This window comes from Geotrypetes seraphini, chromosome 3, assembly GCF_902459505.1.
Source record: "Geotrypetes seraphini chromosome 3, aGeoSer1.1, whole genome shotgun sequence".
Taxonomy (NCBI): Eukaryota; Metazoa; Chordata; class Amphibia; order Gymnophiona; family Dermophiidae; genus Geotrypetes; species Geotrypetes seraphini.
In genome coordinates, this window is record NC_047086.1 from 371,249,123 (window position 1) to 371,276,165 (window position 27,043).

Genomic DNA, 27,043 nt, shown 5'->3' on the forward strand with positions numbered 1-27,043 from the left:
TTGGCAAAGAAATTACTCTTGATTGAAGCCGCTGGAATCTTGCCACTGATAGGATCACAAATAGATCCATAATACAATGAAGTAATGGCTGAACAAGGGCGGAGGGGAAAATTTTCCACTTGCTGTTCACCATGGGAGCAGTCTGCAAATGTAACTATCAAGAGCAATCATTTTGGATTCCCCTCTGTGACAATATTTCTATAAAGAAAAATACTTTTCCTTAAAGTTATTCCCTTATATATATGTATATATTTATTTATTTAAGAAATGCCTCCTTTAGATCAAGGTAGAAAATAAAATGAAGACACATGCATCAGGTTGGGACTGTCTTTTTCCCCTTAAAAACACAACCCAGATAAGTTTTCAGAGAAATGTAAACTCATGCTTTGTTGGTCTTGTGATATCTATGGGAATAGTGAGTAGACTTGTGTTGTGTGAAAGAACATACACATCACAGAGGAAGTGTCAAGACTCATGGATTAGGAATGCAGGGGGTTAACGGTCAGCAGAACAAACTAATAACTTCTTAACAAATCATGCATAAATCTGTCTGGAAGTGGGTACAGATTCCTGATATGGGAAAGTCTGTGCAGTAGGTTTTTCCTTGATGTTTCTCAGAGGGTGGGATTGCCCATATAGGTCCCTAAATATTTTTGTCTTAAGTAACTAATAAGCTAATAAGGGTGTATTTTGCACGGCCCTCTCCTCCTGGTTTTGAGTTAGCTCTTCGATAGAGCTATGTAAATAATTATTTTGCTGTTTAGAGGATCTCACGAACACATTGCATGCAGCTCAAACTTAAGTAAACAGCCTACGGAGAGAGAAAAATTATTTCCATTGCATGATGATTTATGTTTTAAAAGAAACACTACACTATACTGTATATCAATAATGTGCTGTGAAATTCTTTTGAAGTGGTCTTGTGTGTGATCATTTAAAGTTTACTCAGTGATACTTAAATATAAAGAGGCCTCATGAACTCAGTAATTTGACATGCTCTCCTGAGGAGGCACAGCAGTTGCAGGAAAGCTCAGTGCTGTACAACCTCAAAAGGGAAAATGTGTAAATTAAAACTGATTTTGTCTCTTATGCATTGCTTAGAGCTTCTGTTCCTTTTCTGGTGATGCTAGAACTCCTCATGGACCCTAAGAAGAGAACTGTGGGTTTCTACAGCAGCTTCTATGTAGTTTGAAAGACTTAGTACCATCTGGAAACGGTGCTAGTGGCATGCCTTCAGGTGGCACACGCTAACTGCGGACTCAGTGAGCTCCACCCGTGTGCTTACAAATACATGTTGGGCATGTTGGGGGACAGAGAGTAGGCGTGCCCTGTACCAATTGATTAGTGTGTGTACATTTTATTTTATTTTTAAATCTCATTCATTGTTTTTGCCACTTGGTTTTTGTTTCCTACTTTATTATTTAGATTTCATTTAAATTTCCCAAGAATTCTATAGTTTCAACGGTTTTCCCTCCTACTTCTATTTCCTATCTCCCCTCTTTTTTCAACCTTTCAAAGTCCTTTAGACCATTGTAGTCTTATTAGAATGTTTATTTTCTTATTTTTTCTCATCTATCCCTATTTTAATTTTTTTCATTACTCTACTAATTGTCATTTTTCTAGTTACTTTTGTTAGATTGTGAGCCTTCGGGACAGTAAGGGAATATCTAAGTACCTATTTTACTTATAATTTTAATGCATCCTATTGTCTGTTTTTTTCTGTAAACCGCTTAGAATCCTAATGGAGTTTAGCGGTATATAAGAAATAAATTACATTACATTTGCAGACACTGACCAATTAGCATGGAGCCCTTAATGTCTACTTAATAGGTGGTACCAGCCACTTTTTAATGTTGCTTAGTAAAAGGGCCCCTAAGTTTTTAACCCAAAATTCAACTAAATCTATTTGGGCACAGTGTAGCATAACTCTAAGCAGCTGGGTTGCTCTAATCCAGGGGTGTCCAATGTCGGTCCTCGAGGGCCGCAATCCAGTCGGGTTTTCAGGATTTCCCCAATGAATATGCATGAGATCTATGTGCATGCACTGCTTTCAATGCCTATTCATTGGGGAAATCCTGAAAACCCGACTGGATTGCGGCCCTCGAGGACCAACATTGGACACCCCTGCTCTAATCAAACTCAGTGCTAACTGGTAGTAGATTAAAAAAAAAATCACAAAAATAAAGCCCATAAAACCTCCTCCCAGTACTCTCCATAAGCTTCTAAAACAATTAAACCTGCCTGAGCTACAATGTTCTCCTGGCCCTTTCCCTCCCAGATCAATTGCCTTTGTTTTTGAGGGGTTTGATTTTATTTTTGCTGAAAATTTCATTTATATTGTTTATATTATTTTACTTTGTTATGTGATTTATGTTACATTGTATGTTACTAAGAGTTCTTTGAAGATGAGGTGATTTATAAATTTAATTAGATTTTTAAAAATAGAAATGTAAAAAAAAAACAACAATGGCCCATCCAAACCATCTACTTATCACTTTCTTACCTTTAGAAATCCCACATGCCTCCCAAAGATCTTAAGTCTGTCCTCATATGCTTTATGACAAAGACCACTGACCATTTTAATGGCTGCATTCTGGACAGACTCCTCTTTACTTCTGCTTTTCTGGAGAGGAATTATATCCACCTTTCTCCAAGACCACTCTTGCCAGAACATGCCTAAGTTCCTTCAGTACCCTCAGATGTACACCATATTGCCCCATTGCTTTGTCTACCTTTAATTTTGCTAGTTCCTTACAAACACAGTTCTCTGAAAATTGTTCAAGGTCTTCCATTTCTATTTGTATTTGCCTTCTGTGGTCTTACTCCTAGCCCTTCATCTGTGAACAAACAGAAATATATGTTAAGCTATTCTTCCTTATCAACTTCTATATATTCCTCCTACCTTTACCTTTGAGTCTCACAATGCCACTTTTGCACTTCATCATATCAATAACATCTCTAAAAAATATCTTGTCTTCCTATGTTATTGTATTGGCTATTTTTCTTCCATTTCCATCTTTGCTTTCCTGACTATTTTACCAGCTTCTCTTTGCTTTTCCAAATATTGTCATCTGTCTTTCTGCAATGCCTTATAGTTTATGAAGGCTAACCTCTTTTTCCTTTCCTTTTCCGCTTCTTTTTATGAGATCTAAAGCAGCCTTTTCCTCTTGCTTTTATTTATTTTACTTACAAAAAAAGGTGGTCTTTAAATTAGCTCGTTTCCATTTTCCCTCTGCTTTCCTACTTTCCTTTTCTGTTTAGCCACCCCTAAGTCTTCTTTCCTATATACTTTTCAAACTTTTTCTAGACTGAGAATTCTTCCCTCACCCTCCATCCTAATCTGGGGGGTGGGGAGGATGATCAGAGAGGTTCCCATGAAGAAGAAGGGCTTGACTGCAATTGCAGAGCGAGGGATCATAAAGGTATGGATGGGAGGGATCAGAAGGGGGTTGCCATATTGGGAGGAGGAATTGGATAGTGAGTTGATGCTGTGAGGGTGGGTATCAACAGGGTGGGTGTCAAGTGGGTGAGGGCATGGCTGGTGTTGGGAGCACCGTTATCAAAAAGCAGCTCCCATGTCTAAGTGGGGCAGTGCTGCATATTTTTACCCCCATGTGTACTTTTTAAATATCACTACTCCTGCTCTATGTGGAGAACCTTAAACATACACTTCTGCACCTCTTTTTCAAGAGGCTCCATTTGGCAGACCTTTTTGTAAAATACAATGAAAATTCTCCATGTCCTGACCTGCAGTAGATGTGTAAATTCTCTTCTCCATGTAATATCTAAAATCTGCCTGCACATGTCGCTACTTCCAAACAAACCAATGGAGCAATTTTATAACAGGACATCTGAGTTACATAGGCACAATATATGCAGCTATTTTATGAAGGCTACATCATGCCATTATAAAAATTCTTCCCAACAGCTTCCACTGAAAGTTAGAGCTGTTCTGAGGCAGGTTTGTTTGCATGGACATGTGTGTATTTTATAATAAGTATTGTGAGATTCTATACTGCTACTAATAACTGGGATGTCCATTCAGAGCGGTTTGCATGTTCTGTAAAAAGTGTTGCAATACAGAGTTACAAAGAACTCTATACAAAGTTACAGGGCAGATTCAGGGCAGTAAAGTCTGCCGAGTGTGAATCATGTGGTGTGAGCTGTTTGTATGGCGGTCTCCTGCTTTTCAGGCTGCTTTATTGATATCTCCCTAGCATCGTTTTAAGGATATTGTTTTTGTCATCTGAGATCATAACCTCCAACTGGACCCCTGAAGAAGGCCGAAACACGGACCGTGTTGGGTCTATTAGGATCAACACATGTCGACTATCATATGTTCATATATATTTTTTATTGTGGTGTTTTACCAATAAATCATCATTTAGAACTTCTTCATCCACAGTCCTTTGTTGTTTTCATCTCTTGGACTGGTTTCACTGTGGGTATTGGGTCTTCCTGCTTTGTTGTTTTTGCTGACACTAGTCTGTGTGCCTCATATGATTTTTTCCTTTGGTTGACTTTGACATCTAAGGCAGTTTGGAGACCTTTGAGTTTGACTAGGAGGGTGGAAGATGGGTTCATATATTTTAATTACTGATATTTGTATTGTTAATTGCTGTTCTTTATTATTGTTTTGACTTGCATTTTATTCCCTGTTCTGTTTGTGCTAGGTAAGTGTATCACAAACTGTGTGCCTCCTGAGATTTCAGGTGTGCTGCGACACACTGGGGAGGAGAGGCGCTGGCACCAGCACCGACTGCCTACAGAATGTGCCTCGCACAGCAAGAGGCACTTCCTGTAGGCAATCAGCCAGTGCCGGCACCTCTCCTTCTCTCCAGCCCTCTTCCCTACTGGCGGCTCAGGGCTCCATCTGGAGGGCCTTCGCGCATACGTCGATATCGATGTGATGACATCACACATGCGAGTGATGTCATCATGGCGACATCTGCACACTTCCAGATGCAAGCCGCAGCCACTACATTTAGTGTGCCGCAGCTCGACAGTTTGCGGGACACTGTTCTAGGTAATAGAAAGTTATTTGTCAATGATATTGTTTCTATATTATGGTGGTTTAATGTCACAGCTGTGCTTTTCCTCTTGTTTAGGGTGCTGGAGATAGCTTTGTAGGAGCTTTGGCTTTTTATATGGCTCGTTATCCAGACCTCAGCATAAATGAAATGATAAAGAGATCCAATTCCATTGCATCAGTGAGTGTGCTGGCAGCTGGAACCCAAGCATCCTATCCCTTCAAGAAAGAATTACCACAAGATTTATTCTAATGTGGAATCTATATGAAATTTTTTCATCCAAACAAAAATTATTGGTTTAATTAATCTGAGTCTTTTAATCAATGTTGAGCCTATGTTGTAGCACGGTCCACGCGCACTAGCCGCTACTGCCTCCTCTTGAGCAGGCGGTAGTTTTTTGGCTAGCACGCGCTAATCCGGTTCGTGCGCTAAAAACGCTAGCGCACCTTTGTAAAAGGAGCCCTTAGTGAATAGTTCTTGCCATGAATATTGCAAATACCACTCCCTGCCTAGAAGTCTATTTTCTGGCCAACTGTATTACTGATCAGGAAGATGTACAGTTGTCTAGAATTCATGTTAGCCAACATGATGCATAAAAGCCAATAATTTTTCAATTATGAAGCAGTTATCTAAGGAATAGAATTCAACATGTCTTAGTAAAGCACAGAGTTCCGGTTACTATACCATTCCTGCAGAATTCTTACCAGGCTGTCGGACCTTGGAAGGGACCAACATAAGAACTACTGAAGATGATGTTCCTACTGCTGGAATTCTGCAAGTGCAGAATTCCTCACTTCCTCGGACGCATAGAATTCTGCACATGCCGTGCAGAATTTAATGCAGACACATGCAGTAGAGGAGGAAGTGACCTGCTGCACAGCGAGTCATTTCCTCCTCTTGTGGCAAATTAGACCTGACTGTTTATGTGAGCCGTTATCTGGTACTCGCAGAATTCTGCCAGGAGTAATGATGTGTGTGTGAGCCTGAGGTGTTTATCTGAAAAGAGCTCTGTAGTTTCAACATGAGACTATTCAATTATCTACAAGTGCCTTACCCAAGCAAATGGCGATGTGTAGCACAGTAATCTCAAATTGTACTATAATCATCTTCTAATATGTAGTAGCTGAAACTAGTTTACATTAGAGCTGCTTCTCACTGTACATAAACGACACACAGCAGTGCTGAGACATAACCACTGCAAAGGTACTTAAAAGCACTGAGCCACTTTCTTTTTAGCCACTTGCTACCAAACTTTCCCTAGTAAGAAGTAATCTCAAAGGATACACACAGAAGGATAACCGGAGTGTCCTGCGCTCAGTTTGGCATGCAATTGAGATTGCATGACCTATCAGTGTGGCTTGTTGAACAAGGAATACCCCATTATAGGCAATAAATTTTGTTTTTTTGTGATGACTAGCTACCACATAAATGAATCACATGAGCTCTGCTTCCCATGACTTAATGCAAGAAACACTTTTAACCCATCTGTGAGACTTCATTGAGTTGCTTTTATTAGAGAACTCTCATTACAGGTAAGCAATTCAACTCTACTTGCAAGAGATTAGCTGAATAAGCCAGCGGTGATACTATCCTTATTATTGTAGTGTCTTGGCAGTTCAACAAAAACCTGGCATCTTGCAACAGAAATGATTATTAACTGGGAAAATGTTAGCTCCTCGAAGAGACTGGCCAATTAAAACAAAAATACAGACAAAAATCTCTCTTAATGACAATGGTATATGTTTTATTATACAATGTAAAACAATAATCAGCAAAGATAAATAAAATGTTGTGGGACTAATCTGCAATCAGCAATGAAACTGTCTTCTTCTCAGCATTGTTTTCTTTCACAATGGGCTTTCTATGGCAGCAGGCTGGGGCTGCACTTTATTTCCTCTCCTTCTAGCACACATGATAGGGCTTCCTCAGAATGCAGATCCATGGAAAGGATGTCTTTAAACAGAGCGGATTTTTCTCTTCTCAAAAAAAAGGACGTGTGTATTCACTGTGAAAGGAAAGCAGAACTTGATATCTGTACAAAGAGAAATAAATTGTCAAGAATTCAAGGCCCTTCCATCTAGGGGACTTAAAATAGTCATAGCTATACACGTTTAGATAAATTAATTCTCTTTACAACTCTGCCTGGGTGAAGGCACAAACTCTCAGTGTCAGAGGTCTGTAGCTGGGAGGGCAATCCTGTTCAGGGCACCTACCTAGCCAGCCTGCACTAACAATTTTGTGGCTTACAGTGAAGCTCACTCCTGGTCAGTACCAAAGCTTGAGTGCAGGCTATGTGGCATCTGTGTTGATCCCTGGGATTTTTATTGGTTGCTGGCTGCATCCCCCCACCCCCAACAAAGATACACAAGGAACTTTGGGGGTCTGTGTTTTCAGACTAACATAGTCTCACTGGCAGCCTGAAGAAACAAGCATCTGAAGTAAGTTTTTGTATGCTTGTCTGAGACAGTGGTCTTCCCCATCCTCCAGCTTCTGTTTAAGCTGAAGCAGGCACGTCTATGGGAGACGTGGAGGGTCTTTAATTGCCTTTAGGGGGTTTCTGGGACTTAGGTTTTTGGAGGACCCAAATCTCTTTCCCACATTTTTTGAACTTTTATTTAGCTCTCCCAGGCCGTTTTTCTGTGTCAAACTGCTGCTATAGTGGCCATCTTGGATTTTTTAATCCTATTTAAAAGCCTCTATTTGCCACAAAAACATCTTAATTGTGATAAAATCATTAGATGTGGACTGCTCAGGCTGTTTGATTCCTGTTTCATGCCAAATTTCCGCAGGCTGACTGGCTGAGGAGTGTCCTTGTCCCATGTGCCACATGAGGGGGAGGGGGTGGGAGCTTAGCTCTCTCTGGTTCCTGTAGTGTGATGGGAGTTGCAGATGGCTCATTTTTTTTTTGGGGGGGGGGAAGAACTCCCCCCTGGAGCTCTCAGACAATGACACAGCAACTTTGGCAAAGCACAGACACGTATAGATCTCAGGGCCCATGAGGAGACATGGGGAGTCCATGCAGATATCCCCAGGGCATCCTGTTTAGGGATTTTTTGTTAGACTTATGTTTGAAGCCTATTTGGGCTACTGGGGCCTATCTGTGCCTTCTAGGGTCAAGCTGGTTGGTGTCAGGAGTCTGGGCAGCTTTTTAATTTTACAAATTTTGTCTGGAGAAACTGTGCATCTAGTAATCTCGCACCTATCCATAGTCTTCCTCTCCTCCCACCTCACGGGATCTGGTGCTTGCGTACCCAGAGCTGCTGTAACCTTTGCTTCACTCATGTTGCCTTTGGTCAAACACACTGCTTTCAGCGACCCAGAAGCTTTCTCTCTGCTACTTCTTCCTGGTCCCGCATTAGGCGGGAAGCAGTAGCAGAGATAAAGCTTCCAGGTCACCGAAGGTAGCATGTTTGCTTCACTCATGCTACCAATGGCCAAAGAGTTACAGCAGCGCTGGGTGAGCAAGTACCGGATCCCTTGTGGGGGAGGAGGGGGGATAGCATGGGGAGGGTAAGAGAGATGCTGGACCACGGGGATGAGGGGGAAGCAAGGGAAGGGGCAGATAGAGATGGCAGATCACGGGAGGGGGAAGGAGAGAGAGATTGCTCTACTGGATAGGGCAGGGGGAAGAAGAGAAAGATGCCAGACCAAAGAAAGGAAGATGGAGGGAGAAATTCCAGACTGGCAGGAGGAAGGGAAAGACAGAGAAATGCCAGACCACAAAGGGGAGAGAAGGGAAAGGAAGGAGAGGATAAAGATCCCAGACCTTAGGAGGAGGAAAGGATGGAAGACAGATGTCAGACTACAGAAGAGGGAAGTGATGGTACACAGGGGGAGGGGAAGGGGAGAGAGAGTGAGGACATAGTGCACAGGAGTGGGAGGGGTGGGGAAAGGAAGAGAGATGGAAGAAATGCTGTTTATGGATAGATGGGAATGGGAAGAAAGAGGGAGGATACAGCACATATGGATGGTGGGGAAGGGCAGAGAGAGGGAGGACATAGTGTGCATGGATAGATGAGAAGGGAAGACATGGAAAAGTAGACAGATTTGAGGAGGAAGCAGAAAAATGGAAGAAAGTTGAATGTTAAAAGTTAATGTCAAAGATAGATGTAGAGCAGAAAGTGAAGGAGAGAAAAACAGCAAATGGATAAGAAGGCCCTGGAAACAGAGTTAAGAGCACAGAAGGAAGTGCAACCAGAAAGATGAGTAGAAAAATAAAATCACCAGACAACAAAGGTAGGAAAAGTGAATTTATTTTTAATTTAGTAATTGAAATGTGTCAATCTTCAGAATTTACATCTATCTATATTTTGTACTGTTCAGGAAGAAATGTACCGTATTTTTCACTCCATAAAAAGCACTTTTTCCCCCAAAGAAGTGGGTGAAAATGTCTGTGCATCTTATGGAGCGAATATGACAATTTTACCTACCCACCACTTTCCTGCGACTCTTTGTCTGAGAAGGCTCCAGTTCGCCACGGCCTTGGCCCCAGCCTGCTCTGGGCGGGTGATCTACACGACAGCAGCTGTCTTGGCCCCAAGAAGCCGGGATCCGGGAGAGCGGGGTGGGGGGAGATGCAGAAGCCGGAGGTGTGTGCCGAGAAGGAGCCTTGTCCTGCCGGAGCCTACTTCTTATAATAAAGCAACAGAATGAGAATGCACTTCCTCGAGAACACACCCACCCACTAAAACAGAAGTCCCGAACTTCTGCCTCATTAGCGCGCGGGCGCTAACGCAGCTTCACGCACCGGTGACATCGTGAACACACTCAGTGTGTCTCTGTGCCTTTGTGATGTGTACGCATGCACAGAGGCCTCGATTCCCCAAGAGCAGCCAGAGCAGGCATGGCCTGACCCTGTCATGAGCGGATTCGGGTTCAGTGCTGCCAGAAGAGGAGGTTCGGAGAGTCCCGACAAGCTGGACATGTCCCTGGGTGAGGAAGGCTCTTGCTCGGTATTCTGTCTCTCATGTACCGGGGGGGTGGGAACGACAAAACAGAGAGCGCTCTACCCATTATCAGTCCCTGTCCTCGCGCTTCCTTCATACCCCATCTGTCCCTCCCTGGCTCCCAACCCTCTCTCCTCATTCCTTCATGTCTGTCTTTCTCCACCAGACCCCTCCCCCTGCCTACCTCTCCCTACCAGGCCCTCCCCCTTCCCTTGACTATTTCTGGTAAACATTAGTGGTGCATCACAGCCACCCGCTGGCCAATCAGGGTGCGCTCCTCTGCGACTTCACAATGGCCCCAGTGTCAGCAGCACATACACACAGGGAGGTTGTGCGGGATGGCATCTCACGGCCAGCTTCCAGGGAAGGCTTTTAGTGGCAGACGGGCCCGTGGAAAGCACCGCAAGTAGGAGAAAATGGAACACATTCGCTGTTCTGCCTCTTTCCCACTAACTACAGTTTAAGTCAACTTTTAATGACAATACATAGAAATACATCCAATCGTAAAGGAAATAAGATATCTTTTTGTGTGTGTGTGTGTGTGTGTGTGTGTGTGTCTGTCCCGGCCTACCTCTAGACCACCAGAGGGGAACAGGGTACAGGGCAGGGTGGTGGGACAGGGTATAGAGCCCGGCAGGGAGGTGGGACAGGGTGCAGAGCCTGGCAATGAGTATGGGTTATGTACAGAGCCTGTCAAGGAGTGAGGGGGGCTGTTTGCAGAACCTGATATATTTTGTTAAATATATTAGTACACTGTTTGACTCAGAATATTTATTTTTCTTGTTTTCCTCCTCTAAGTCTAGGGTGCATCTTATGGTCAGGTGCGTCTTATGAAGCGGGGGAAAAAATGATATTTCTTTCTATTTCTCTGATGTTGTACTGCATGCAGAGTCTAGCATCTTAGGGTTTCGTTTGTGAATTATAGGAATTTTATTTTGTGGTCCTGTATTTGCATAGGGGTTATCTGTGTTCTGCATGTGTGACCGAGGCCAGGTGTTCTGCTAGGAATGAATGTTGTGAAGCGCTATTGGTATCATGGCCCCAAGTAGGAAGATGGATGGCAGTTTGTCTCAGTTTTGGAAGGCACTGAGATCGGGGCTGCCTCTGGAGTGCCTCTACAAATGCACGGATGTTGACATGACGACATCATATGCATGACAATGATGTCATCATATTTATGTCCACACATACACAGAGATCCTCTAGACATGTCTTGGAGCTCGTGGAAGGAGAAATGAGGTCCTTGTGGGGCAGGGGCAGAACAAGGCGGGTCCACGTGTCCTTTTTTTAAAGAGAAAACCTGTTAACCCTATATTAACATTTATTATAAAAATATTGGGGTGCTCAGGCACCCATAGAGCTGGCTCCTATGGTGCTTGGCATTGTTGCTGATCCTATTCCTACTTCACTACTCACCAACTGGATCATATTTTCTGAGGGTCAGCTTGCCCTTCAGCCGGCTTCTCACTGTGTTGAAACGATAACCAGTCCCTGCTGCACTCATCATCTGCACAAGGATGTTCCTACAATGGGAAACAAAACATCACTGAAAAGTGGACATTAGACATCAACACCACTTTTTTTTTTTTTTTTTAACAGTTGCTGTTATGACACTTCCACCAAATTAAGAGAATCTGCACTCAGCTCAGAATACAACGTCTACAATAAGTTTGATTGCTCAATTTGAAATACTAGCTACATTATTCCACACAAAACAGTATCACTTTTATACCACTTCATCAGAGCTCTCAGCACAGTCTGAGCCACATTGTTTAAACATATTTAGGGGAAGATTCTCAAAACTTCAATGTCGTCACTAAACCAGTTTCAGCCGGTTTAGCATTCATGTATTTTAGTGGCAGATTATCAAAACGACTTACTGTGGTCTTTTCCGAACTTCCTAGCAGTCTCCGACTCTGGTATGCAAATGTATTACGAGGTCGTTAATATTTAAATGAGCACTCCGGGAGATTCCCTAACCTCGTTATCCTACATTTGTGAGCAAAATTTTCTGGCAGGTCTGAGCTGTCCTAGCCTTATTTTTTAGTCAGTGTCTGAGCGCTGATTGGGTCAGATATTGACAGGAAAGTAAGGATTAACAGCTCAGACCTGCCAGAAAATTTTGCCGCTGTCAAGCAACACCCCCTCCCTCTCCTGGCAGAAGGAGGGATAGCCACTCCCTCTTGCCACTGGTGTTAAACACTCTTCCCCCCCCCCCCCCCCGACAGTGGAAGGGTTGCCCACTTCCTTCCACCGCCATAGTACCTCCGATGACCCCCGCCCCCCCTTATCTCATTTACAAAGGCTAGCTGGAGAGATGTCTCCTACCTCCAGCCAGCAGGCCTGCCTCATCAAAACAGTGGGCCTCCCCCCAGTACATCCTGAGATGTGTCGGGGAGGGGCCTTAAGCATCTGGACCAATCAGAGCCTTAGGCCTCTCCATGGCACATCTAGGAAGGGGCCTAAGGCTCTTATTGACCCAGATACATAAGGCCTTTCCATAAGCAACCTGGGCCAATCAGAGCCTTAGGCCCCTCCCCAGCGCATCCCAGGATGCACCGGAAAGGGGAAGGTCCACCATTTTGTAAGAGGCAGGCCTGCCAGGTGGAGCAGGTAGGCATTCCTGTGGCTGGACTTCCTGAATAAGATAAGTAGGGGTGGGGGGGGTCATCAGGGTGAGGTTGGGCGACAGCAGGAGAGAGTGGGCATCTCTTCCGTTGCGGAGGGGAGGGTGTTCAGTCGGGGGCACGGAGCTGGACAACAGGGGGAGAGAGTGGGCATCTCTCCCGGGGTGGTTAGCAGTGTCAGGTGATTGTGTGATGTGGCAGGAAAAAGTGGCATATTTCCTGTTGATCTTCAATTTGGACTTTGTATTTTTCATTTTAATTTGCATGGTGGGGGGTCTGAGTTGTCAAACCTTACTTTCTTGTCAGTGCCTGACCCAATCAGCACTCAGGCACTGATCAAAAAGTAAGGCTACGACAGCTCAGACCTGTCGGCAAATTTTGGCTGCAAAAGTGTCACAACAAGGTTAGGGAATCACTCAGCGATTATAGAGAATCGCTCGGCGTGCTCATTTTAATATTAATGACCTCGTTGTACTACATTTGCATGGCAGTATTGGAGACTGCTAGAAAACTTGGAAAAGACCGTAGTAAGCCGTTGTTTTTTTTTATTTACATTTTTATTGAAGTTTTGCAAATATATACAGCATCTCAAAAAATAGAGACAGAACAATAGCAAAATCGAAAACATTCCTCCAGAATATATAACCCATAGAAATACAAGCACTAGGTGAACTCTCCGCTACTTTGTCCCAATCAAAATCTCAACCACAACTATCAAACCCCAACAACCCCCTTACCCCATCCCTGTGGACGTAGGAGATTCAACCACAGGTAGCCTCCAGTTGGTTCTTCAGGAAACCACCCATACACCACAACAACCCCCATCCCCCCAAAAAAACTTATGATAAAGAAGTCACTTTATTCATTATCAAAGACCAGGTCCATTATTGGCAATCATAATATCCATGGCTCTTCACTATAGAGAGTTCTAAAGCGCTCACTGTCTGCAGCTTCAAAGTCCAATCTGCTTTGGATGGAGAAGTAGCTACTTGCCAGTGATTAGTGATCAAACACTTGGCTGCTGATAAACCCAATAACATGGTAAGCCATTTTGATAATCTGCTGCTACAATACATGCACGCTAAACTGGCTGGAACCGGTTTAGCAAGCACGTTAAAGGCAGATTTTAGTTTTGAGAATCTTCCCCTGAGGAATTACAGGATAGCCCAGAGTGATGGGAGGCGGAGTGAAAAAATGCTAATGAGGCTCTCTACACAATCTCACTGGTACAGATTGACTACTCAAGTGTTCAAGAATGATGTGCCTATTAGTGCTGCCCGATTCAGGGAAAAAAAAATTTGATTTGATTCAGCCTATTGAATTGGTTTTTCAATTTTCCTGCCCAATTGGGTGGGGTTTTTTGTTTTGTTTTTTTTTCAAACATCCTGGTGGGTTTATTTTATAGCTTCTTTACCCCCTTTGCCTTCTCCTAACCACACTGGCGCTGTGGTGTAAACAAAATAAAGAAACAAAAAGGACTTTTCCTCTCTCTGTTAAATCCTAGTTCACGTTTGCGGTCTAACACCAGCTCTGGCAGGATACACGTTTCAAATCTGACATATTGTAATCACAAAACAGAGAATAAAATTAGTTTTTCTACCTTTTGTTGTCTGGTCATTATTCAAATCTTGTTGGTCCCAGACTCTGGTTGTCTTCTGATAACTTGCTTGCCAGGGTCTCCTTCTTTCTTCGTGCTAACCATCCATCTGCCATCTCTGTCCTCCCCTTCCGGTTCCCTTCCCTCCCCAGGAGATCTGGCATCTTTTCTTTTTTTCATCTCCATCCACAGATTCACCTTTTCTCAACTACCCTTTCATCCAGCATCTCTCATTCCTTCTCCACCATCCCAGGATCCACCATCTCTCCCTTTCTTTTCCCAACTACCCTCCTATCCAGTATCTCTATCCCCCCTCCACACCATCCCTTGTGTCCAACTTCTCTCCCTTTCTGTTTCCTTGTAGGAAAACTAGGTTCCTCCCTCCGTTTCAGAATCACTGAGCTCTGGAACAATCTTACCTCCGGAACAATCTTACCTCCCCTCTTAGGAATCTGAGCTCCTTCCAAATCTTCTGTAAACATCTGAAAACCTGGTTATTTTCAAAAATGTAGCTCTTCATCTCTCTGGTTACTCTGTCCTAAATTTTCTCTTCATTTTGTCTTTTCCTTTCACTGGAGTTCCTTTCTACCCTAACCCTTGTTAACCATGTCGAGCTTTGCGAATGTAGAGATGATGCGGTATACAAACCCAAGGTTTAGTTTAGTTTAGTTTCTTCCCTCCCTAAATCCGATTGTCCATCATCTCTCTCCCTCTCCTCTATTTTTAGACCCATTATCTCTTCCCCCCCAAAGTTCGGCATATGCATGTCTCTTTGAATCCCCCCTTCCCTCCCTCCCTCCCTCCGTGTACTTCTACACCAGGGCCCCCCTCCCCTGAAGGTCTGTCCCCCCATGAAGGCCTGCCCCCCCCTTAAAGGCCTGCATCCCACCCCTGAAGGCCTGCCTGCCTGTCCCCCCTGAAGGCCTGTCCCACTCCCCACCCCGAAGGACTGCTCACACCCCACACCCCCAGAAGGCCTGCGTGTTCCCCATGGCCTCCCACTGGTGTCCGGCCTCCCCGCACCATTTACCTTTGAGGAGCAGCCTGCAGAGAAGATCGCAGTGATAGCGATCTTTGCAAACTACTTCGGAGCTGTTTCCTCTGCCGTAGTCCCACCCCTCCTCTGATGTCAGCGGCAGGATCGCGGTGGAGGAAACAGCTCTGAAGCAGTTTGCAAAGATTGCTAGCACCGCAATCTTGTCTGCAGGCTGCTCCTCAAAGGTAAACGGTGCGGGGAGGCCAGGGGGGGAAGCCGGACACCAGGGGGGAAAACTGGATGCCGGGGGGGAAGCCGGACAGCAGCACTTCCCGACTGACCCTCCCCCCTCGCACTCTAAAGTAGATGTGGCAGCAGCCGGCCAGCAAGAGTAGCAGGGGGGTGAGGGGGGAGGGTCAGCCAAGTTGTGAAGCTGATTATTTTATTGTTTTAAATCGATACAAATCGATTCACCTGAAGTGAATCGGTGAACCGATTCGAATCGTGAATCGGGCAGCACTAGTGCCTATTGTACTAGAAAGCTCTTTAAATTTGCCTTTGATCACAAGGAAGTTGTTACCTGCATGTAAAACTCTTGGGCACCACATGTTCATGTTGAAAAAACATGACAGTTCCAGTATTTATATTACAAAATGAGCAGAGTTTTGAAAATGCAGCTAACAAGCCCTAGAGCAGGGGTAGGCAATTCCGGTCCTCGAGAGCCACAGGCAGGTCAGGTTTTCAGGATATCCACAATAAATATGCATGAGATAGATTTGTATCTCAAGGAGGCTGTGCATGCAAATCCATCTCATATGCTGTATATTCATTGTGGATATCCTGAAAACCTGACCTGCCTGTGGCTCTCGTGGACTGGAATTGCCTACCCCTGCCCTAGAACAAGTGCTCTGGAGGTAGGGGATAAGGAAGGGTACCAGAAAAAAGTGAGGGGAGAGTTTATGAGGAGATAAAAGTTTGGAGTGGGAGTAGAGAAGCAAGGGAGAACAGAAAAGAATGATAAGGCTAGAATGCACAGGAAGAAAAGAAGTGAGAAGGAAGAAAGAGCTGAAAGGTAAAGGAGTCAAAAAGAATATTATACTGCTCCTAGGTAGGGTAGGGGATGAATGAGAGTGGAACAGGAGATAAATGAACGCCCCCACCCCCACTTCAATGCATGGCAAGTGGCTTTGTCTTTTGTAATAGAGAATGATAAGAGGACAGGTATACACGGGGACAGGGACAAACTTTGTCCCCATGTCATTCTCTAAAAACTTAAGACTAGTATCAATAGGTAAAAACACATCTGTCAATTGGCAACATTTGTGTCTTGTCTGCAATCAGCAACATCCTGTTACTGCAACAGATTCATCCATTGTTGCTTGCATCAAGAATCTAAACTAAACTAAACCTTAAGTTTGTATACCGCATCATTTCCACACTCGTAGAGCTTGGCACGATTTACGGGGAATGGTATAAAGAAGGAACTCCAATGAGGGATACAGGACAGTATACAGTTTAGAGGGACTTAGTATAATAAAGGGGAGTAAATATTACATTTTTGAGAATAGCCAAGTTTTCAGATGTTTTCGGAAAAGTTGGGAGGGCGCCCAGATTCTGAAGTGGGGTAGAAAGGTTATTCCAGAGCTCTGTAATTCTGAAGGAGAGGGATGTCCCTAGTTTTCCTGGATGGGATATGCCTTTTAATGAGGGGAAGGATAGTCTGAATTTTGGGTGGATCTGGTGTTGTTAGGATTCAAGGAATTCCAAGATAGTGGGATGAGGGGAGAAAGGATGCCGTGTAGGATCTTGAAAGTTAGGCAAGCGCATTTAAAGTGGACCCTAGAGACTACTGGAAGCCAGTGAAGTTTGGACATTTAATAAACACTTATTTTCTTGTTCATCCACTACATAGTTTAGGTTCTCTTCTACACCCATGTCTGAAAGACAATCCAATTATTTTCCCAGGTGATTTAAAACTGAATCATTGGGAAGGCTGTACCAAAACCAGATAGAAATGGAAGGCTCTATTTGTGATTTATAAACAGTTGTGCAGAATATTGTCCCTTTTTATACTTTAATAAAAAGATTTAAATATAAAATCGTGTTTGAGGCTTGTGCAAATAAGGACAGAGTCTGCGGAAATGGGGTGGGGATGAAGATGGAGCCTATCGGGACGGGGGTGGGCATGGGGACAGTGCCCATGGGGACAGAGCAGAGGTAAACTTTATCCCTGTGCATTCTCTATTTTGTAAGTCCTGGAGAAAATGTAAAATCCCTGCAAATGAGATTTCCAGCTTTGCAAACAGAAGCTGTTCTCTTTCATCTGTACTCAGATGTCAACATTACAATATCACTTCTCCTTCAGCAGACAGATACAAACGCATTTTTAAAAATGTTTAAGCTAAAATGAACAGGGCAGTGCATTTTTGACCCAACAGTTTCTTCCTACTCTTGTGGGCTTCCTGTTCGTTGAAATATTTGGCCATACTATACTGGGTCTACTGTGACATGACCCTTCACTAACTGCTAGCCCATCTGCTGCCTCCATTTTATATTGCTTTTATGTAGCCCAGCAATCAAGTCCTTGGTATGAATTACAGCACAACTAACTTTAAAACCCGGAACCAGATCATAAGGGACAATGTTGCATGACGGCTGAGAAGCCATCCATCTCAAAAAACATGTGACTGCAGCTCAAGCAGCAAAAGCCAGGCTCCAAACAAAACCTAAATCTCCCCCAACTAAACCCAGCCAAGCAGTGTCCCACTCAATGACAGTTACCCTAGGAAATTCTGTTTCTAAAATAAGTATCCCATTTATTGATAGCTGGGCCAAGAAATCCAAACAATTTCAATCTCTCTTTGGCACCCAAAATTAGTATGTCGGATTAGCATACAACAATAAAAGATTAATAAGTCTCCATTGCTGCAGGTACTCCTGTGGCATCTCACAGAATGCTAGAATGAGCGATGCTGAAGTAGATCAGACTAAATTCATTGCATAGAAAAAGGAAAAATACTTACTTTGACTTGCTCTTGGCAACTGGGTTTATTGAGTGGAAAGGAAAAGAGACCAAGAAGAGAGAAGTTAATTTTATGATAGTGTTACAGTTTTAAATGTTAGAAAAAAAAAAAAAAAAAAAAGAGAGACACTGATGTAAACATTTCCTCCAAATCAGTTCAAGCAAACTCAACTGGCACCCTATATTTACAGCCCAATAGAAAAATCATCCCTCAAAATAAGTGTATGCCATTTCTAGGAAAGAGAGGGGTAGTAGTTGGAATTTGGGGTTTTAAGATGGAAAGAGTTTGAATTGCTTTTGAAATCCTACCATTCACTATATTACATTTCTGCTATTCTAGTCATCCCTATAGTTACAATTTTAAAACACTTGTTTATTTTTACAAAGCTCCTTAAATCAGAGTATCTTGACATATAATGATTGTACAGAAAGACAGGACAAACCATAGACATGGCTCCGGGACAGGCTGTTAAGTAGCCTCAACTGAAGATATTAAGGCACAAGGCAGGAGGGCATTGACTGCTTGGAGAGGATTGCTGCCATGGGGTACTGAAGGGAGGGGAAGGAGAGAGAGGATTGCTGGCTGATGCAGGGTGTTGGAGGGAAGGAAGGGAGAGAGCACCATTGGCCTATGTGAGAGCTGGAGGGGAGGGTTGATCTATGCAAGGGTCGAGGGATTTTAGACCATTTTTAGATCTAAAATTGCCCCTTGACCTATACACAAAGTCAACCTATAGTCTAGTATCTAAGGTACATGTGATAAATTTGCATTCACCACCTCTGTTGTATGCAAGTCATGCATATTCATTGTATCTTGAAAACCTGGCTAGTTGGGTGTGTCTCAAGGACTGGGTTGAGAATCCTGCCTTCTTAATTGTGGTTTTCGCTGGACTGCTGCCTGCTGATTGCTGGTATGTTGGGGCCAGCGGTGCACAAGCGCGCTGCTGCATGGGTCGCGCCACTTCCTGAATGGCTGCCGTATTTATTTAACAATGAGGAGCGGAACGAATGCAGATTATATCTAGCATTCTTTAGAATTATTACATTGCATTACCCTCGTTTGATAAGTGGATTTAAAACTAGTGCCACTAGTCAAAATAACATGACATATAACATAACATTTGTATACCGCAACACCCTTTAGATCAGGGGTGCCCACACTTTTTTGGCTTGCGAGCTACTCTTAAAATGACCAAGTCAAAATGGTCTACCAACAATAAAATTTTTAAAAACACAAAGCACACAGTACACAGAGAAATGTTAATTATCATTTGTATTCGAGGGGGGGGGGGTTCAGAGGTCAAGGCAGATGAGTTTAAAATATGCAATGTCACCTCAGTAACAACTATACAAAAATAGACAAATATACCCCCTCCCCTTTTACTAAATCGCAATAGGGTTTATTGCGCAGGAAGCTGCGCTGAATGCCCTGCGCTGCTCTTGATGCTCATAGGCTCCCTGCGCTAGAAACCGCTATTGCGGTTTAGTAAAAGGGGGCCATAGTGCAAAATATAGACAGCAGATATAAATTCTCATTTTGATCACTAAATTGAAAAAAATCATTTTTCCTACCTTTTTGTCTGGTGATTTCATGAGTCTCTGGTTGCACTTCCTTCTTCTGTAAAGCCAATATTTATATCTTTCTGCCTTTCTTTCTCTCTCCCCCCTCTTTCTTTCTGCCTTTATTTCTCTCTCCCCCCCCCCAAGCCATCATGCCGATTTCTCCACTTTCCCACTTCTTTCCCTACCTCTACCCCCAAGCCACCAACGCGATTTCTCCCTGCTGCTTCCCCAAGTCAGGCCTGGCACGTACAAGCGCCGGACCTACAAGACTTCACTTCCAACATCAATTCTAATGTCGGGGAGGAAGTTCCAGGCCAGCCAGGCAGCGATTGGCTGGCCCAGAATTGACGTTGGAGATGAAGTTTTTTAAGTCCAGTGCTTGTATGCGCCAGGCCTGGCTTGGGGAAGCAGCAGAGAGAAAAAGATCGCAAAGGCAACGTGATCAACTCGCGTTGCCTTTGCGATATACTGGTCGATCGCGATCGACCATTTGGGCAACCCTGCTTTAGATCTAAGAAGTTTAACAGAATAAAAAATTGCCACAAACACAGCATATAGTACAAATTCAGTCTTTCAAAAATTTCCTAATTAGGTCTTTAACAATTTCCTAAAATTTTGATATGATGTAGATGCAAAGAATAACTGAAGAAAGTCGGCATCGCAGGTGGCTGCTTAGAATGACAATAGACGATTATATCTTTTGTAGCAGCAACCTTTAGGTGATGAAAAGTCAAAAAGTTTAGCTATTCGAGTAGAACATCTAAGATGAGAGAAAATAAATTGATCTACTAAATAGGCTGGAGCCATATCAGATATTATCTCAGGTCTCATGGTGGGAAGGTTGGTGAGATGCTGCACACTGGCTACCCATTTCACATCAACTGACTTAAAAAATTGTACTCTTAACCTTTAAAACCAGAATGACACAATCCCCAGGATTCATCAAGATATCTCATTCCATATATACCCTCACGATCACTACTTTCAAGCAATCACAATTTGTTAGAGATCCCATTAACTCGACACATAATATATGATACGACCAGAAAATCATTTTTTTCAGTCACTACAGCATGCTCTTGCATCTTCGAGAAGATTCCTCTCTCGCTAAATTTAAATCAACTTTTAAAACATTTCTGTTTAAGGATGCCTTTGTTTGTTAATATCGCCCCGACAGGATTTTAATACCCTCCCTCTTGTGTTTCCCGTTTACTGTCTTTCTTTCCTATCGATCATTCCATTTCTTCCCCCATTTACTCACACGAACTATCTGTATTTGCTTTTGTGACTACCTGTTTTATTTTATTTTTATAGTCTTTTTAATTATGTACATGGCTTAGACAATTTATAACCGGTATATCAAACTTTAATAAAACTTGATGGAAATCTACTGCTCGAGGGGATGGGAGGGAGGGATGGAGGGAAAGCTGCTGCACAGGTGGATGGGAGTAAAGATGCTGTACATGGGGGGAGGGAGGCAAGAGAAAGAATTGTTGGGGTGCAGGAGAGGAAGGGAACGATGTAACAAAGGTAGAAAAGGGTGGGAGGGAGAAATCCTGCATATGGTGAAAAGGAGGGAGACATGCATGGGGAAGAGAGAAATTTATATGTGAGCAAGTGCAAAGTGATGCATGTGGGAAAGAAGAACCCGAATTATAGCTACATGATGCAGGGTTCCATGTTAGGAGTCACTGCCCAGCAAAAGGATCTAGGTGTCATTATTAAGGATACATTGAAATCCTCAGCTCAAATGTGCAGTGGCAACTAAGAAAGCAAATAAAATGTTAGGAATTATTAGGAAAGGAATGGAAAACAAAGAAGAAAATGTTATAATGCCCTTGTACCATTCTATGTTAAAGCCACACCTCGAATACTTTGTGCAATTCTGATCTCCATATCTCAAAAAAGATGTAGCAGAATTAGAAAAGGTAAAGAGAAAGGCGATAAAAATTATAAAAGGGATGGGATGACTTTCCTATGAGGAAAAGCTAAAGTGGCTAGGGTTCTTGAGCTTGGAGAAGAGACGGCTTATAGGTGATATGCTAGAGATATATAAAATATTGAGTGGAGTGGAATGGGTAGATGTGAATTGCTTGTTCACTCTTTCCAAAAATACTAGGACTAGAGTGCATGCGATTTATTTATTCAATTTTCTATACCATTCTCCTAGGGGAGCTCAGAACAGTTTACATGATTTTATTCAGGTACTCAAGCATTTTCCCTGTCTGTCCTGGCGGACTCACAATCATCTAATGCACCTGAGGCAATGGGGGGATTAAGTGACTTGCCGGGGTCACAGGGATCAGCGTGGGTTTGAATCAACAACCCCTGGGTGCTGAGGCTGTAGCTTTAACCACTGCACCACACTCTAGGGGTGTGCAATGAAGCTACTAAGTAGTACATTTAAAACAACGTGGAGAAAAAGATTTCTTCACACAACGTGTACTTAAATGCTGGAATTCATTGCCAGAGAATGTGGTGAAATCAGTTAGCTCAGCAGAGTTTAAAAAAGGTTTGGATAATTTCCTAAAGGAGAAGTCCATAGGCCATTATTGAGATGGCTTGGGGAAATCCACTGTTTATTCCTAGGATAAGCAGCATAAAATCTGTTTTACTACTTGGGAAACAGGATGCTGGGCTCAGGGGACCTTTGGTCGGTCCCAGTATGGCAATTATGTTTTCATCTCTTCTCGAACACAAAAGAGCCTTTCCCCACAGTGAACCCTATGTTTGAATACAGAAGCGTCATAATACTTTGGATATTATTCACCTTTCAGAATAATGCCTCACATTAGCACCTCCCCCCCCCCCCCAATCGCTGCAGATCTCTAATAAAATAAGTCAGAAATGCGACCTGTCTCCAGACAAAAAGGATCAGCAGCAGAACCGTGTATTCATTCATTTAATTGGGAGTTAGCTGACACCATTTCACTGAATACATTCAGGACACGTCCCTGTACCCAGAGAGCTCCCAATCCAGGTCTGCATCTGTATGCTTTTTACTGTCCTCGTTGTACCTTAGACTTTTAGCTGATAGGTAAATTAATCATTTTTCCCGCTGCAGTAATTGCCCCGAAGCCCACAGGGATTTAAAGGGCTTTGTGAAAGGGGGGGGGGGGAGATTCTCAGATACACCGTAGCCCTCACTAACCCACCCGCCCCATTGTGGTACACGCCGTCCCCCCCTCCCCCGCAGAGGCTCCTGGAGATGACCGATAACTTACATAGGACCGTACTCAACAACATATCTACGCTCCGCTTCCGTCACCAACCACAGAGAACAACTTCCGGAGTGCGTCGACCTTGCGACTAAACACTTCCGGGAACGGTGGGCAAAAGTGGGAGGAGCTAGCCGCGAGAGTGCGTGCGTTCTAAAGCTACTACAATTCCTTCCCTTGCTCATTCTCTCTCGGTAGTGCTTTTTTACTTGGTCACCCCTTCCCCCCCCCCCAATCCATCGTAGGCATCGACATAACAGTTACCTTTTCCTTCCCTACTTGGTGCTGCCCCCCAAGAGATGCCAGATTATCCGTGTCCAGGCTGGAGACTTTTTTGGCCAGTTCTAGTTTTGAATTTGCAGCCTGCAAATCGGAAATCTAGGATGTGAGTCTCAAAATCTCCAGCCTAGAACTGGTCTTCCCTGCTCACCTGACACACAAATGCCGACTCCCAAGTGTGGCGTGCAGTTAGGGCCCTTATTCTCTGCAAAGCAGGTCAAGGCGATTTACAGAGCAATAAATATGGCACTGCTCTGAATTTGGTCGGTTGAGGAGCGTTTACTTGCTGCCTGCTCAACCTACTACTAAATTATTTCTAGAGCACTACCAGACCACAGCGCTGAACAGTCACCAAGGAGAGTGCCTGAATCTAAAAACAATCAAGACCGACAAACAGGATATATTACAGTTAGAGAGGTGGTAACTGCTAGCTAGGGTGGTTGGCAGAGGAGTAGGGTTATGAGTTGAAAGCTGTTTTAAACAATCAAATTCAGAGCTGTGCCCTCAGGGCTAGGGTTACCATATGTTGTAAGTTAAAAAAGAGGACATGTGGCCCCATCTCATACCACCCTAGTCTGGTTTGGAGAGAGATTGAAGGGCTGCAGAGTGAATGCAGTAGGTGTCAGTAAGATAAGTTTGAATTATATTCAGAAATGGATGGGGAGCTAATGAAGTGACTTGAGAGGGGTAATGTGAGTATGGCTGACTATACAAGGGTAAATAAAAAAGGCAAAATGCATTTAACAGCTTTAATAGAAGCAATTGAACATATCCCTTTTCCACATAGTCCCCATGCAAGATGACACATTTGTTCTATCATTCAACTAGCTTCTGCATTCCTGCAGAGAAATTTTTTGACAGATCCTGAAGCCAAGTGAGCACCGCTTCCTTTACTTCATCATGCTTTGTCTTTTGCTCTCCGGATCGCAGTAAAGCACCTTTATCTCATCATCGGTGACAATTCTCTCCAAAATACTCGGATCTTCTTCATACTGTCTCAGGAACTGGGTCACAACCTCCACAGGGTGTTGCTTGTGCAGATTAGAGAATGACACGGTGACGGTTTACCCGCGGCCACCGCATTTAAGCCGCGGGTCACCGCCGAAAACGGGGAAGAAAACTAGCAGTCGCTGCGGTGACGGGGACAAGGCCATTCACCGACCACGGAAACGGTGAACAGGTTTGTCCCCGCGGGCCAATGTACCCCCTTCTAGGAACCGCTATTTACCTGTGTTTCACCGTGCTCCTCATTTGTCAGATCAACCCTTCCTGCCAATCGCAGCAGAAGGGTACCCAACCCCTCCTGCCGGTCCTCCCAATGGCCTCCCCTAAGATCGCCGGCAGGAGGGTACCCAACCCCTCCTGCTGGACCCCCCCCCCAACGAACCCTCCCACCCCGGAACCCCCTTAGTCTTACTTTCCAAGTTGGACCGGACAGCTCCTCGCTCGTCTGGCCAGCAGGCCTGCCTCCGTCCAAATGAGGCGGGCCCGCCCCTCCCCTCCCCTGCCTAACCCACAGGATCCTAGGGCCTGATTGGCCCAAGCACCTAAGGCCCCTCCTATAGCGGGAGTGGCTTTAGGTGCCTAGACCAATCAGGCCCTAGGATCCTGTGGGTTGGGCAGGGTAGGGGCGGGCCCGCCTCATTTGGACGGAGGCAAGCCTGCTGGCCATACGTGTGAGGAGCCGTCCGGTCCAACTTGGAAAGTAAGACTAAGGGGGTTCCGGGGTGGGAGGGTTCGTTGGGGGGGGGGTCCAGCAGGAGGGGTTGGGTACCCTCCTGCCGGCGATCTTAGGGGAGGCCATTGGGAGGACCGGCAGGAGGGGTTGGGTACCCTTCTGCTGCGATTGTCGGGAGGGCCGTTGGGGGGGTCTACAGGAGGGGTTGGGTGCCCTCCTGCCGTGATCGCTGGGGGGAGGGGAGACTTGCAGCCGTAGCCGCGGTCACTATGCTAATCACGGCAGGGAGATCTTTGCCGCGATTAGGTGCAGCGGCCGCGTCTAATTACCATATAGGCTAACATTGTAAGCATTTAAAGTACATGTCGTGTTTGTTTTTGCATTGCTAGCCCCAGGGGTGGTGGAAGATTAGTGATTGAAAAACTGTATGAAAAATAACTATTTTAAATTTAGTGATCAAAATGTGTCAGTTTTGAGAATTTATATTAATTAATTTTTCTCTGCGTGTTTTGTTTTTGTATAGTTATTAACTAATATTTAACTAAGTTTTAAAGTTTTAAAGAATGTTTCCTTTATACGTAAATAAAGAAAAGTGAATGGGATTGCAGTGGCGGTGACGGGGCGGTGAATGGGGTGGCAGTGGCGGTGACGGGGCGGTGAAGAGGATGGTGAGACGGGGACGGGGCGGTGACGGGGATGGTGAGACGGGGACGGGGCGGTGACGGGGATGGTGAGACGGGGACGGGGCGGTGACGGGGACCAATTTTTTCACCGTGTCATTCTCTAGTGCAGATCAGTAAGCTGTTTGTGAACCCATTGTGCGCAGGCTTTCCTGTATCCCAAGTCATCATGCATTATGGCAAATGTAGATCCGTAGCTGATATGCAAATTTGCAGCCAACTGAGACACCATTATCCGTCGGCATCCGCCCTGTCTATGTGCTTTTGTGTGTGCGATGTTGATGGGCGACCAGGACGACCTTTGTCAGTTACACCTGTTCTTCCCACTTTAAACCTTTTTACCCACTCATAAACCTTTCATTGATTTTTAGGTGCTATGTCCATACTGAGTCAATATCCGACGGTGAATTTCCATAGGTTTCACTCCTTCTGCCCAAAGAAAGCACAGTACTGCATGTTCTTCGATGGTGTAAACGTGCAATGGAGGGTCCATGTTTCTGACCTCATGGCTACCACATGACTAAAGACTATACTTGGCACACATAAGAGCATAAGAACAGCCACAGTAGCCCGTTCTCACGGTGGCCAATCCAAGTCACTAGTACCTGGCCAAAACCCAAGGTGTAGCAATATTCCATGCTACCGATCCAGGGCAAGCAGTGGCTTCCCCCATGTCTTTCTCAAAAACTCACCGTGAACTATTACTAAAAAAGGTGTGAACTAAATCCAAAATCCCTTCCCTTCTGATTCCAAGGGAAGCTGTTTAATACCTATATTTTTGTGCTACAGGGTTCTTCCTTATTCCAGCCCTGCTGCTTAATAGCAAGACTGCGACATATTAGCATAAAAGAGATAAGGACCATAGATTAACTCCCATACTTGATCCAGCACCTTCCATGAACTTTATATAATGCATTAAAAAAAGGAAAACATTCTAGTGCCATTCTCAAAGGGTTTGTTTTGAACTGTACAGTGGGATGATCAGTGATAAGTTTACAATACCATTCAGTGCTTGCCCTTGTAAACAGAGCAAACCAGTTTAAGTAGCAAAATGCACTGTGCATTGTGGGAGTGTAGGAGTGATTCCTTCCTCACACCTAGGGTTAGGCCTCTCTGATGTCACAAAGCCTGAACCATCTTTTGCAAGAATAAAATAAATCATCTTTGTCATCTCTGCTGCCTGCCAGGTGCATTCTGGGCTTGTTTACAAGAACTCTGTGTTTCTTCAGTCAAGGACATCTGCCCGGCTCAGCTCCTGAGAAAGTTGGAGGAGGGCTGAGCTGCCATGATCGGTATGTGTCTCTCTTATCTACAGAGGCACCGCTCTCTCTCAAGGTTGGTACACGAAGACACAGAAAGGCTACTAATTGGTGTTGTTGCTGGATTGGTTAGAGGGAGGTCATCTGATGAGAACTAAGGAGAAGGTG

The 27,043-nt window shown here is 44.2% G+C and overlaps 2 protein-coding genes across 3 annotated transcripts in view; one reads left to right on the forward strand and one right to left on the reverse strand.

Annotated features, from left to right (window-relative positions):
- The window catches only part of RBKS (ribokinase), a 164,108-nt gene extending 157,104 nt beyond the window's left edge, over positions 1 to 7,004 (forward strand). For both annotated transcript variants that reach the window (XM_033939328.1, XM_033939327.1), the window contains exon 8: positions 5,109 to 7,004. In XM_033939328.1, the coding sequence (XP_033795219.1) occupies positions 5,109 to 5,282 (174 nt within the window). In that variant the 3' untranslated portion in view covers positions 5,283 to 7,004. The remainder of the gene's footprint in view (positions 1 to 5,108) is intronic.
- MRPL33 (mitochondrial ribosomal protein L33) lies at positions 6,754 to 23,111 on the reverse strand. Its single transcript, XM_033939331.1, has 4 exons — positions 22,986 to 23,111; positions 18,200 to 18,218; positions 11,393 to 11,499; positions 6,754 to 7,035 (listed from the first exon to the last, which is right to left on the reverse strand). The coding sequence occupies exons 1-4, from the start codon at positions 23,005 to 23,007 to the stop codon at positions 6,986 to 6,988; spliced, it is 198 nt and encodes a 65-aa protein (XP_033795222.1). The 5' UTR covers positions 23,008 to 23,111; the 3' UTR covers positions 6,754 to 6,985.
- Positions 23,112 to 27,043: the final 3,932 nt, after the last annotated feature.

Excerpts from the sequence above, each read along its gene's own strand:
- MRPL33 (XM_033939331.1), bottom strand. The coding sequence starts at position 23,007 with ATGTTGTTGAGTACGGTCCTAT. Across the intron at positions 7,036-11,392 it reads CAGAAAATATGATCCAGTTG|TGAATACACACGTCCTTTTT; the intron begins GTGAGTAGTGAA and ends TTCCTTTCACAG.